Source organism: Schistocerca nitens, chromosome 3 (assembly GCF_023898315.1).
Source record: "Schistocerca nitens isolate TAMUIC-IGC-003100 chromosome 3, iqSchNite1.1, whole genome shotgun sequence".
NCBI lineage: Eukaryota > Metazoa > Arthropoda > Insecta > Orthoptera > Acrididae > Schistocerca > Schistocerca nitens.
The window spans coordinates 919,480,278-919,494,645 of record NC_064616.1 but is presented as its reverse complement, the minus strand read 5'-3'; the positions used below and the strand labels follow the sequence as shown (position 1 = coordinate 919,494,645).

General features: G+C 40.4%; 1 protein-coding gene across 1 annotated transcript in view; it reads left to right on the top strand.

The window, feature by feature from the left end:
- The window catches only part of LOC126249484 (dynein axonemal heavy chain 7-like), a 1,193,512-nt gene that overhangs the window by 102,441 nt on the left and 1,076,703 nt on the right, over positions 1-14,368 (top strand). The window contains exon 4 of the mRNA XM_049951137.1: positions 3,277-3,396. Within this exon, the coding sequence (XP_049807094.1) occupies positions 3,277-3,396 (120 nt within the window). The remainder of the gene's footprint in view (positions 1-3,276; positions 3,397-14,368) is intronic.

Below are 14,368 nucleotides of genomic sequence, written 5' to 3'. Positions count from 1 at the left end.
AAACAGCTAAAGGCTGTTGCACTTCTCGTTGCTGATTCAATGACATTTTAAATGCCGCTCTAGTCAATACCATTAAATAACTGTCAATATCAGGTTCTCATCACTAAATACAGTTTCAAATTTACTGTCGTAGACACACTTAACTTTCAAATTACTTCACAGATGGTATAAACTTCAATGTCCAGATACGAAAATCACACAATATACAGTTCTACAATCTTAACTACTATCTGGAAAAAAGTTCTTTCTAAATTGATTTCAAACTATTTTAACTACGGGATAAAAAAAATTGATTTCTCTGGCCTTTTTCTGTAGTCTCGGTGTTGTCCAATAGTTGAAATCGTTTCTTGGTATCAGCAATCTTTTACTATGGGCACCGTATCTCACTTCAGGTTCATTACTTCTCGTTCTCGTTGGTTTTCATGAAACAAAAAATACATTTATTATATAACAATCCAAGAGAGTCCTGTCACACTGGCGCCACTGTAATTTTTCCTCCTATCTACGTAATTATGTAGCTCTCAATTCGTTCGAGCAATCAATCATTCATGATAGGAAACACAGTCATAGCTCAGTCACTCAAAATGATTCTGAAATTTTACTTGTTAGAATGAAATCAGGCGATGATTCTTCTTCACTGCAGGCTCGTGCTTTGCGGCAGTCTGCTAATCTGTACAAATAAAATGCCTCGTAATTTTGGGAGCGTTGTATAATCAGTCGGGAAACCTCATATCAAGCGGATATTTGGCTTTGATGAAGTTTAACCTTCCGAAGAAGTAATGGAGCTCCTGGATTATTAAATGCAGGTTCGTATCCAGTCTTTCGGAAGTTCCCTTCTGATTAACAACTACGCAATATATCGATAAATATCATTAATTCTCAAATTTCAAATACACACCTTTTATGTGAAGGAGCAATCTATATATATTTCCTTTTAATCGTACAGTTCGTATCAGTTATCTTCTGTGATAAATCTCAATAATCAGATTACAGTTCATCCAAACCAAGCTCAGGCTAATCGGCACGAAGACAATCTCGGAAGCTCCCTTTCTTTTTTTTCTAACAACCACCAGAGAGAGTACTACAAAGAATACTTATGCGCTCATGGCATAGCTATTGTATGAACTACTTTTCACATGGATTCTGCGAGTATGAAGATAGAAAATTAGTAAACGTCATTCAAGGGTAGAATTGTATCAGAATAATTCATCGAATACAAAGAGATATTACAGGACCAAGCTGCTGAGGTCATCGGTCCCTATGCTTACGCACTACGTAACCTAAATTAATCTAACTTACGCTAAGGTCAACACACGCACACACACACACACGCACACCAGTGCCCGAGGGAAGACTCGTACCTCCAACGGGGGCAGCCGAGTGAACCGAGACAAGACGCCTAAAATGAGTGCGTAGAGGGTCTATGAAAGGGAGATGCACTTGAGGGCAGTATTAAAGAAATGGAAGAGGATGTAGATGAAGATGAGATGGGAGATATGATACTGCGATACGAATCCGACATAGTAATGGCAGACCTAGGTCAAAACGAGGCCCAGGAGTAAACGAAATTCCGTTAGAACTACTGACAGCCGTAGGAAAGCCAGCCACGACAGAACTCTTCCATCTGGTGAGCAGGATGTATGAAACAGGCGAAATACCCTCAGGTTTCAAAAAGAACATAATAATTCAAGTTCCAAAGAAGGCAAGTGCTGATAGTTGTCAATATTACCGAACTATAAGTTATGGTTACAAAATACTAACACAAATTCCATACAGAAGAATGGAAAAACTGGTAGGAGCCAACCTGGGCGAAATTCAGATTGGATTCTGGAGAAATGTAGGAACACACGAGGCAATATTGACCCTACGACGTCTCATAGAAGACAGGTTAAGGAAAGGCAAACCTACGTTTATAGCATTTGCAGACTTCGAGAAAGCTTTCGAGAATTTTGGCTGGAATTTTGTCTTTGAAATTTTGAGCGTAGCAGTGGTACACATGGAGCGAAAGGCTATTTACAACTTGTGCAGAAACCAGTCGGCAGTTATAAGAGACGAGGGGCATGAATGGGAGGCAGTGGTTGAGAAGGGAGGAGGGAGTGAGACAGGGTTGTAGCTTATCCCCGATGTTATTCACCCTGTACATTGAGCAATCAGTAAAGGAATTCAATGAAAAATTTGGAATAGGAATTAAAGTCCATGTGGAAAAAACAAAAATTTTGAGGTTTGGCAGTGACATTTTAATTGTGTCAGAGACAGATGAACATCTAAAAGATCAAAACGAAGATAATGGAATGTGGTCGAATTAAGCCAAGTAGTGCTGAGAGAATTACATTGGGAAACGAGACACTTAAAGTAGGACATGAATTTTGCAACTTGGGTAGCAAAATATACGATGATGACCGAAGTAGAGAAGATATAAAATGTAGACTGGAAATGGGAAGAAAAGCGTTCCTGAAGAAGAGAAGTTTGTTAACATCAATTATAGACTTAAGTGTCAAGAAATCTTTTCTGAAAGTATTTGTATGGAGTGTAGCCATGTATGGAAGTGAAACATGGATGACAGTTTAGAAAAGAAGAGAACAGAAGCGTTTGAAATTTGGTGTTACAGAAGAATACTGAAGAATAAGTGGGTAGATCACGTATCTAATGAGGAGGTACTGATTAGAATTGGAGGGAAAAGAAATTTGTGACTCAACCTGAGTAGAAGAAGTGATCCTTTGATAGGACACGTTTTGAGAAATCAAGATTTGACAATTTTAATATAAGAGGGACATGTGGGTGGTAAAAATCATAGAGGGAGACCAAGAGATGAATACAGCAAACAGATTCAGAAGGCTGTAAATGCAGTAGTTACTCAGAGATGAAGAGGCTTGCACAGGATAAGATAGCATGGAGAGCTGCATCAAATCAGTCTTTGGGCTGAAGACCACAACAACACAACTGTTTTGGAATGTTCCGCATGTCTTAGAATGAATATAAATTTTATTTCTTGTACTATAGGTACTAATATTCAAACATTTTAGCGAATTTTCTGCACATCTGTAACTACATCTGACCTTGTTGGTGTTTTCGTAAGTGAATTTATGAAGACAGTTACTTCAGCAATGGAATTTAGAGCTTTATGTACAACTAGAATTACAGTAATTACATAGCAGTCGTCCACTTCTCTGCATGGACTCCCCTATATTAATAAACACAGTATGTATTGAATATACACTATGTATAGGTTATCAATTTAGTGAAGAAGCCTTTGGTTTGCAAATAATGTTGTTTCAGGATCTTCGCAAACTCCTGCGTCAGTTAAAGAAGTTTGACATTCAGATTTCTTGGATAAATAATGAAGAAACACTGTTCAAGTTTCCCCATTCTTCATACCCAGAACTTGATGAGCTGAAGGTATGTGAGAAGTTCTTGCTGAATGCTGACATGTTATACTGGAAAAACCATAATATTGAGAATTAATTTTAGTTAATTTGGCATCTTTCTTATATAAAAATGTTTTACTTTCTTCATTAAAGTGAGTTATTTAAAATATGTAGATCATTCCGATAATTTACATGGACAAGATTTTGTTAATTTATTTAGAAACTCACGCCTCTTTTATTTCCAGGATTTTATTTTTTTTAGTCCATTCAATAATATGCATTAAAATTTAAAATATAAAGTTTGATCTAAATCTTTGGAAAGAAAAAAAAATTATCTACTGGATCTTTCAAATGCGTTGTTGCTAACTGTTGTCAAATAGCGGAAATATCCTTTGAAGCCGGCCGAAGTGGCCGAGCGGTTCTAGGCGCTTCAGTCTGGAACCGCACGACCGCTACGGTCGCAGGTTCGAATCCTGCCTCGGTCATGGATGTGTGTGATGTCCTTAGGTTAGTTAGGTTTAGGTAGTTCTAAGTTCTAGGGGACTGATGACCTCAGATGTTAAGTCCCATAGTGCTCAGAGCCATTTGAACCATTTTTATCCTTTGAAAATATGTTGTTTTTATTTCATGGTAATTTGTTGAACTGTATTATTCCATATAGAATATAGTTTTCTGACACATACTTGTAGTAGCAGGGAAAAGATGCAAATTTCATTTTAAGTTTGTATCCTGAGTGTATATTAGTACGTTTTTCCTCAATCTGATATCACTGTACTCCTTTTTAAAATACGTAATACAGCTGCAGGGTAATGGCAGCACTTTTAATGTTTTAAGTAGTTCACATGGCTGTCTAACTAAGTTTCTTGCAATAATACTAATGTCTCACTTTCAGATTCTGAAAGTCAATTGGTTCAATTGGTTCTGAGCACTATGGGACTTAACATCTGTGGTCATCAGTCCCCTAGAACTTAGAACTACTTAAACCTAACTAACCTAAGGACATCACACACGTCCATGCCCGAGGCACGATTCGAACCTGCGACCGTAGCAGTCGCGCGGTTCCGGACTGCGCGCCTAGAACCGCTAGACCACCGCGGCCGGCTTCTGAAAGTCCTAAAAGCATCTGAAGAGATATTTTTCAGACTATGAAGCAGTATTGCAGAAACCCATAAATGTGTGCACTGTGACTCCCAATTAGTGTCTGTTCATTCATGCATTTTTTTAGGATCCTTAAAATAACCTGTTCTCTGTTATATGAAGATAGTATCTCTTCTTTCGGACTGTCCGAAAGAACAGATACCATCGGTGACCATGCAGCTCCCTTAGAATGAAATAATAATTAAATCAATACCCTAAGCTGTTGACAGGCGTTGATATACATCAACGGGGACAGTTGAAAATTTATGCCCCGACCGGGACTCGAACCAGGGATCTCCTGCATACATGGCAGACACCCTATCCATCTTTTTTTTTTTTTAATCTCATTTTGTTCGCTTTTGTTCGTTGAATCTGCTCGGGGCGGACGTCGAAAGACATCCGTTTATATTCGTTTTTGATCGATTAACTCTGTTTCTTTATTACAGAGGGCAGCTAACCCTCTGACGGAACACGCTGAGCTACCGTGCCGGCATGGGCGCAGAGGATAGTGCGACTGCAGGGATTTATGCCTTGCACGCTTCCCGTGAGACTCACATTCCAAACTTAACGTCCGCACACTACATTCGTAGCGCCCCTGCCCATTACACTCATTACTCGCGGCAGACAATCTTACCGAGTCCCGTAAGAGTTCGGGCAATGCATCCAGCACAGAAGAAGAAGGTCAATGGCCGGTTAGCCTTAACTATATGAAGATGGTATCTGTTCTTTCGAACAATTTACAATTAGTCTAAATGAATCATACAAATTAGACAATTTTGATTGTATGTGACTTTTGCAAATTAATGAAACGAGCAGTAATCTGGTGACGCTGGCACTGTACACATTGGTACAAGCGCTGAAGGTAGACGTACTATGCACACACGAATTGTACTCGTATATGGCATATGGTGTATCACCTTACTCCTCAGCTACAGTTACAACTATCCACGGACCGGCTGAAGTAAATGATGGTCAAGAAAATTAGTTGTAACGAAAGTTTTGTGAAGAATAATCTGTTACCATGGAGATACACACCACAAGAGATAATGTGGACTTTACATGTATTTATACGCAGTTTTCATACAGAACTGAATGCTATTACCATGGAGTTACACACCACAGGAGATAATGTAGACTTTACATGTATTTATACGTAGTTTTCATACAAAATTGAAAGCTATTTGTTTAAAGTGATGGCGTTTGTACATTATACCAGTGTTACTTGCAAACACAAGCATTATTAGTTATTATGAGAATTTGCCCTTGTTGTATTATGGGCATGGAACTAGTTGTGAAAACGTGACACTGAGAAAGTGAGTCTGGTCCTGTCAAAAGCATACATTTCAATTTCAGTTCAACAGACCCAATGGATGACTATAAAGACACTGGCCTTCATGTTCACGGATTGTTGGCATACATTCGTGAAAAGAAGGAACTGTAGTAAATCAAAGCGAATAGAGGGAGGATAACGGGAGACAGACTGCACCCTCTTCATTTGCTTACATTGGCAAAAGACGGTCTGATGCGAACGTGGGGAAGCAGGCACACCAAATCCTATCGTATTATAGTGTCATAGAAACAGTGATATTAGGGGAACAGTGCCGTAAATGTAGAACTTTGCTGTGGATTAAGAAACCCTGATTCCTGTTCCACTAAAAATAACATTAACAATGAAATACAGTACAGGAACTAGCTTTGATACAGAACACAAAATAATACAAACAGCTCACTCTTCAAGTGTATCACTAAACACAAGAATTGCTATATTGAACCTATATTTAACATTATTACCATTTCCTTTTTATATCTTGGACTATTGTTAGTAGTAGGGCAAAGACCTTTCTGGCGCCTTTTTGACACCAAATTGATATCAAATGAATAACGCAAATTAATTAATTTATCAATAAATTACCCATACCACCAGATTAAATTATGGGTTTTCCCTAGCTGGCAGGTCGATCTCCTCCACCTCCCCTTCCCTCCATTCCACCTCTCCTTCACCCCCTGCCCCATTCGTGGAGATTTCGAATTTTTGCAGGACATTTTAAAAAGAGGGAATTTCAAAACTGGTGGGAATTTCTTTGTCCCAACGCTGTGCTGATGTCACCCCCCACCACCTACGAATGGATGGCAAATTCAAAATGGCAGGTACCCTTTCCAGGACAACAAACCTTTTCCTTCTGGGCAGAAAACCCAAATGCAATGCCCTACACTGGAAAGTGGTCAGTCACTGTCTAGCTGCACGAGAGGAAGGTTAGGTTAACGTACTTTATTTCTTTTGGGTGGAATACTGTACTAAAGATCGATCCTAATTACACATCTATATGTACAGCTTACACAAACAGTGCCTAAAATCAGAATGCAGCTCAAAAATTGACGCTGTCATACAACTGGTGTTATTCACACGATCACTCGAAACTAATGGCAGATGTACTCGAAATAAATAGTAACTCTACATAGGATGGTCCCTTCGCCTACAAGTCGAAATAAATCTTTCTGCCCCACTCTCGAATTGGTGGGAAAAAGGCTGGAGTGGAAGGTAATATCTTTATTTTTGGCATGAAATGTGTTCAGCTGACGAGATGTTGGCGTTGGATAGAGAGGAGTTTAATAACTGTATTGCCTGTAAGCATACAAGCATACAGCTGAGGATTGTGTCTATATCCCTCCTACACGAGGAATCGAAGGTGATAATGGACAAGCAGAGGGGGAATATTTTTCAGTAGATAATGGTGATGCAGCGAGATGGACTGAAGATGCATTTCTCAGCTCATAGAGACTATTTCCTGAGCTAGGGCTGTTTCTGTTTCTGAAATGGCCAGTCAGTCCACAGCGCAGGAGACAACTCCACTCACCCTCCGCCATCCCTTTTCATTGACAGCGTATATGTCTCGTTGTCTGACCTCGGAGTTCGCTACAGACGCCTCACACTGCTTTGCTGTATGCATACTCGACAGACACCCTGCAGTCCCAGTGCCCAAAAACTCAAATAAGCGTTGCTCTCTTTATTTCTTGACAACTTCGCCCTATTCCACTGCCCCTGAGAGGTCGCCTTGGTATAGCTGCTGATTAAATTGTACACTGATACATAGTAAGAAGGGACAGGGCAGCAAATTATCACTCAAGTGTAGGAAGGCCAATAAACACTACCTCAACTGATGGGAAATGCTTCACTGATCTAATTAGACGTCGAAATTGTTGTAAAATAAAAAAGTAACATTCACTCATAAACAGCGGGTCATAATGTAACATATGTACTGGTAATAGAGAAAAATGATTGTAATAACACAGCTACTGCAAAAACCGACCCGAAAAGATCGCGCCAGGTGAGAGGGGTGGCAGCTGCCCATGTGTTCATCTCGATGTGCGGTCCTGGACTTACCTGCTTAGAACCAGTCTTTCCTCTCCTATCACCCCTCGTCCGTCCCTCTTCTCACCGTAGGTAGTGAGACAGGCCTGTTCTATCTGGTACATAAAGAGATGCCAGTGGTATAGTGTTTCCAGGCTGCAGAAATCAGTCACAGATAGACAAAGACTCAAGAACAGGATGCTTTCTGCACGACGTTAAACGCAATTCTCGGAAGGACTAGTCCCCTGGAACAACAACGAAATTCCGGAGAAGTCTCCAGAACGCTTTTTGTAATGTCTGCTGGTTGGGAAACGGCCGCTGTCACCACCAGCCTGAGGCAGCATCCCCAGCCGAGCTCATGGATTGGGAGGCCCACATTGTTGATGTACACAAATCTACACATGGCTCCACATGTGACTCCAGAACAAAGCGAGATAAATAACAGCTATCAAAAAACTTGTAGTTTGTCTAAATATGTAGCTGAGGCTGTCTAGGAGAGACACACACTTTCAGCACTCGCCCTCGCTAGCACTCGTCATTCTGAGAGAGAAAACATTTCAGTGTAACAAATGCATTTAACATCAACGCACCTTATATAAGCGAGCATCTATTAAATAGATACAATCGCGACAGTAATAAAACAGTCCTGTTTCAATGAAAATAGGCTCAGTACATTTTAACTTAGTTGTTTTATGAGCAAAATCTGTATAGTTTGAAAGCATCCATCATGTACAAGGACTTTACACTCATTTCAGACCACTGAATTATCAATATAGAACGGCATCCACACAGTCATTACTACATTCCATTGCAGGATACAGTTCACATCTCTCTCTCTCTCTCTCTCTCTCTCTCTCTCTCTCTCTATCTCTCTTTATCTCTCTCCCTCTCCGCCCGTTATTATGGCATCCAGCGATGTGAAAAAACTAGAACACTGCCGCCAATTACAGACGAGCAGACTGCAGAGGTCGGAGCTCTATAGCAATACATGTGACGGATGTATTAACTTATCTCACATTTCCAGTACATATCCATCCTGTGTAAAATCGATAAACCTTTCACTATGTTGCTGTGAAAACTATCAGTCAGTGCAGAATGCCTTCTAACAGAACCTCCTAATATCACGTAGTAGAGAATTCTATAAGATTTCACCGATACATCAAAAACAAATACCATAAGTGTTGCTGACATCTTAATGTTTGCTCCATAACTCGCCTCTACCGACCTGTGTAAAGTTTTTGCTACCCATACTTGAAGAAGATCCCAGCCAGCAGAGTATCATTCGCAATAGCAGCAGATTCTTGTGCTGAAGTTTCGTAAGCAATTTGGTCATCATAGAACAGCCTGTCATTGGAGTGGTGGCTTCTTTATAATTACAGGCTATGATGTATACACACAATCGTGATGATAATCATAAAGAAAACATGATTCTATGAGAATAGACACAGTTGTTTCTATTAGTTTTATGAGCAAAATCGCTATAGTTTGAGAGCATTACTTGTGTCCAAATGACAAACTGTCATAAACGATCATATTACATTCACTTCACACACATGAAATACCGATGCAGATCAGCATCTATACAGTCATTTATTACATTCAAGGGCATTCCTCTTTGTTATTTTGTAACATCTAGAGTAGGTAAAAGAAGTACGAACATCTGCATCCAAACTTTAACCTGCCATACCACTCCTTGTAAAAGGACCTCCTAACATCACCCTGTAATATTTTACTGCATCAGTCTTCAGATATACGAGGATTGGAACTTAAATAGAGGCAACTACTTATTCACAACCGATACAAAAGAGTTACAGGTTTGCACCTGTTACTGTCCTTCAAAGTAGTCACCAGCATTATGTAGAACCCGTTGCCAGCGATGTGGAAGGCGTAGTATACCATTAGCAGAGCCTGATTGGTTGATGGTGCGAATGGAGCGGTCTAAAGTTATGGTGATTCTCGTGTACGACTGCGATGGTGTTATCCTAACGCATTACGTTCCTCAACGGCAGACCGTCAATGCTCAGTATTACTGTTCGTTTTTGGAGCATCACCTGCGACCAGCTTTGCGAAAGAGTGCAACCCACCCATCATTTTGCACGACAATGCGCGGCGCATACAGCGCAAGCTATGGCTGCTCTGTTCGGTCGATGGGCCTGGGAAATACTGTACCATCCACCATACTCCCCGGACTTAAGTCCTTGTGAGTTTGATTTGATTCCGAAGACCAAGGAACCACTTCGTGGCATTCGCTACAGAACTGTTCCAGAGATTCGACAGGCAGTAGACCGCTCCATTCGCAGCATCAACAGAACAGGCTCTGCTGACGGTATACTACGCCTTCCACAACGCTGGTGACTACTTTGAAGGACAGTAACAGGTGCAAACACGTAACTCTTTTGGATCGGTTGTGAATAAATAGTTTCCACTATTTAAGATACAACCCTCGTATCAAAAAACAAATGCCATCAGCATGCTGACATCGACCATATTTGCTCAATGACTCGCTTTCTTGGATCTATGTGTGTATATAAAGTTTTGTCACCTGCCCAGGATAAAAGACCGAATCCAGCAGGCTGTCACGCACAATAGATGATTCTTGTGTTCCGCCTTGAAAAGGTGAAGAGCGCAGCTTCCTCGTATTACAGACATGTCCTTGATCACTGTTCCTGCGTTAACCATCTCTAGAAGGTACTGCTCACAACACGGACAGGACAGTAGAAATAATAAGAGAGGTACTGTGATCTTATTGGTAAAAATAAAACTGTGGTGGGAATCGCAAAATTTGGAAATAAGATGAATCTGCAGCATTGAGAAACATCACCAAACAGCTGTCTGAAGCTGATGACCGCTACATTTAATGCCATGTTCCACAGTGACAAGTAGCAGATATCCAGTGTTCCACGAAAACTCTCACCATCTCAAATAATTTGTGTCAGTCAATCATTATATGGTAATCAACAGTGTACGAGTCGACGGTTGGGATGGAAAAGACACCACTGATATGGGACGATGTACTGTAATAAGCACCGCGGCTGACAGCGCGATTAGTTTCAGCAATTTTACGATGTTTCTGCATCAGAGTGTTAAGAGCGTGAAGTCCCGTAGGACCAAATTGAGGAGCAAATCTTCAAGGTCATGGAACGTGTCAGTACATGAAATTACGACATAAAAGTAATAACAGATAAAAATATATGTTCATGAACCCGAAAACAGTTAGCCTATAAGTTTAAGTACACGCAATCAACAATACAATAAGAATCAGCTTAATTTTTCAAGGAACTCCTCGACAGAATAGAGGGAGTGACCCATGAGGAAACTCTTCAGTTTCGATTTGAAAGCGCGTGGATTACTGCTAAGATTTTTTAATTCGAGTGGTAGATTATTGAAAATAGCTGCAGCAGTATACTGCACACCTTTTTGTGCAAGAGTTAAGGAGGTCCGATCCAAATCCAAGTTTGATTTCTGCCGAGTATTAACCGAGTGAAAGCTGCTTATACTTGGAGGATGAAATTAGTATTTAGCGTCCCGTTGACAACGAGGTCATTAGAGACGGAGCACCAGCTCAGATTTGGGAAGGATTGGCAAGGAAAGCAGACGTGCCTTTTGAAAGGAACCATCCCGGCATTTGCCTGAAACGATTTAGGGAGATCACGGAAAACCTAAATCAGGATGGCCGAAGACGGGTTTGAACCGTCGTCCTCCCGAATGCTAGTCCAGTGTGCTAACCACTGTGCTACCTCGGTCGGTTTATTCTTGGGAATAAGCTAATATTGTTAACAAGAAATGACAGTAAGGAATATATATATTGAGAGGCCAATGTCAAAATACCCAGACTCGTGAACAGGGGTCAACAAGAGGTTTGTGAACTTACACCACTTATTGCCCGAACCGCCCGTTTCTGAGCCAAAAATATCCTTTTAGAATCGAAGAGTTACCCCAGTATATAATACCATACGACATAAGCGAATGAAAATAGCAAAGTAGACTAATTTGCGTGTCGAATGATCACTCACCTCTGATACCGTTCGAATAGTAAAAATGGCACTATTAAGTCTTTGAACAAGATCCTGAACGTGGGCTTTCCACGACAGCTTATTATCTATCTGAACACCTAGAAATTTGAACTGTTCAATTTCACCAATCATATGCCCTTTCTATGAAACTAAAACGTCAGGTTTTGTTGCAGTGTACCATTGCAATGGCAAAACGGGACCTGCCATAGTGTACAAAACAGTTTGCTGTTGCCAAACATAAAATGATTGTATTTTTTACGACAAGTGAACAGATAGTGTGAAAGGCTGTATTCTGTAAAGTTATTTAATGTGTCTGAGTTTTATGTAATACCCACGTGCACGACAATAAGTTTACAGACTCTGATTTGAACGCTAGGGACGCTCTCAAAATATGCAATTTTGTCCATCAAACTAGAAGAAATCAATTTACATGTATGTTTCGTTAGATTATATGTTATAAAAGAGAGGGCCATTTATTTGAATTTTCGAACGCTGTGGCTTCAGGATGTTTGTCGAGTAGGACATACAGCAATGCAGCATGAAGCGTGTGCAGCGAACTCCGACGTCAAACAGTGAGACACATGCGGTTGGTAAAACGGGGTGGGAGAAGGCGAGCGAAGTCGTCTCCTGCACTGTGGATTGACTGGCCATTTCAGAATCACGAACAGCTCCAGCACAGGAAATAGTCTCTATGACTTGTGAAATGCATCTTCAGTCCATCGCACTGTATCACCATTGTTTGTTGAAAGTATTTTCCCTATGCTCGTCCATTATCGTCTTCCGTTCCTCATATAGGAAGCTATAGACACAGTCCTTCGCTGCATGCTTGTATGGTTGCAGGCAATACACTTATTAAACTCCTCTCTGTCCAACAGTTGAACACATTTCCCGCCAAAAATAAAGATAATACTTTCCGCTCCAGCCTTTTTCCCGCCAATTCACAAGTGGGACAGATAGAATTATTTCGACTTGTAGGTAAAGGGATCATCCTATGTAGAGTTACTATTTATTTTGAGTACATATGTGACTAGTTTCGAGTGCTGTTGTGAATTTGTTTCCAGTAGGATAACAGTAGTTGTACGACGTCATCAATTTTTGAGTTCTATTGAGGCGCTCCTTGAGTAGTTCAATGCATATAGATGGGTAATTAGGACGTATCTTTATGATTCATTACGTAAATAGGACCGATCTATATTTCAGTTTCCTACCCAAAATAAAAAAGTACACTATTCTGACCTTCCTCTCCAACATCTGGACACAGATTGACGATTTCCATATGCAGGGGGATGAAATTGGGCTTTCCGCCCAGTGGGACTGGGGTTTGAGTCTCGGAAATGGTACCGACCATTTTGAATTTTCCACCATTTCTCTGGTGTGGGATGGGGGTGTGACTTCAGCTCAGCCTGTGGCAAAGAAATTTCAGCCATTTTTAAAATTTCCACCATTTTTTTTTAATTTCCCTCCAAAATTCCAAATTCTCGCCAACAGGGCTGGTGGGAGTGGAAGATGGGGTGGGAAGGGAAGAGGGGGGAAGGGGCTGACGTGCCGGTTGGCGAAATCCCATGACATCATCCGGGGTGGGTAGTATTTAAATTATGAATTAATTATTTTCCATAATTAATTTGCTATCAATTTGATATCAAAATTGCGTCAGAAACGGCTTTGCCATCTACTATTGTTTGTTTTTAAATGAACATACTGTTTGTTGTTAATATAAGCAAACACATTTGGCATGCAGTATGTTGTGTATGCTTCATATTTTTCGTTCATACAGGATACCATAAAACTTCACAAGCGCCCACAAGGAATGTTATGAAAGGTAGGAAAATATTTGGCTTAGTAAGGGTGACAGGATAGAAACAGCATAGTATCTGAGTAGGGAACATCAAATAAGAGTGCTTGGGACGAAGATATGGAGCGTAAATGGAAAATATTCCAAAGCATCATTCCATATGTCTTAGAGAAGTATGTATCCAGTGAGGTCTTTAAGGATGGGGAAGACCCACAATGGCTTTATAGCCGTGTTAGAAAAGTGCAACGTAAATAAAGAGAGATTCATTACAGATTCAAGTGAAGTCAAAACCTTGTTGACAAACAAAAGCTGAAAGAAGCGAAAATCTGCGTAATAAGTGCAGTTACAGAAGCGTTCAGTGACACTAAAAGTAAAATTTTCTCAACTGATCTGACTAAAAACGCTAAGATTTTTTGGTCTTACGTGGAATCTGTAAGTGGTTCAAAATTATTTACATAGTCACACAGTGGCCCGAAAGGGAATATGACAGTGAGAGGGCCGAAACACTAAATTCGGTCTCCAGAAACTGTTTCAACCCGGAAAATCTTTCCATCATCGTACGAACATTGAAGTGGCAGACGTTGCTGCAATTAATAGCAGCATAGAAAAACAACTACAATCACATTGTAGAGAAAACATATCAGGACCTGATGAAAAATGGTTCAAATTGCTCTGAGCACTATGGGACTTAACATCTGAGGTCGCCGGCCGA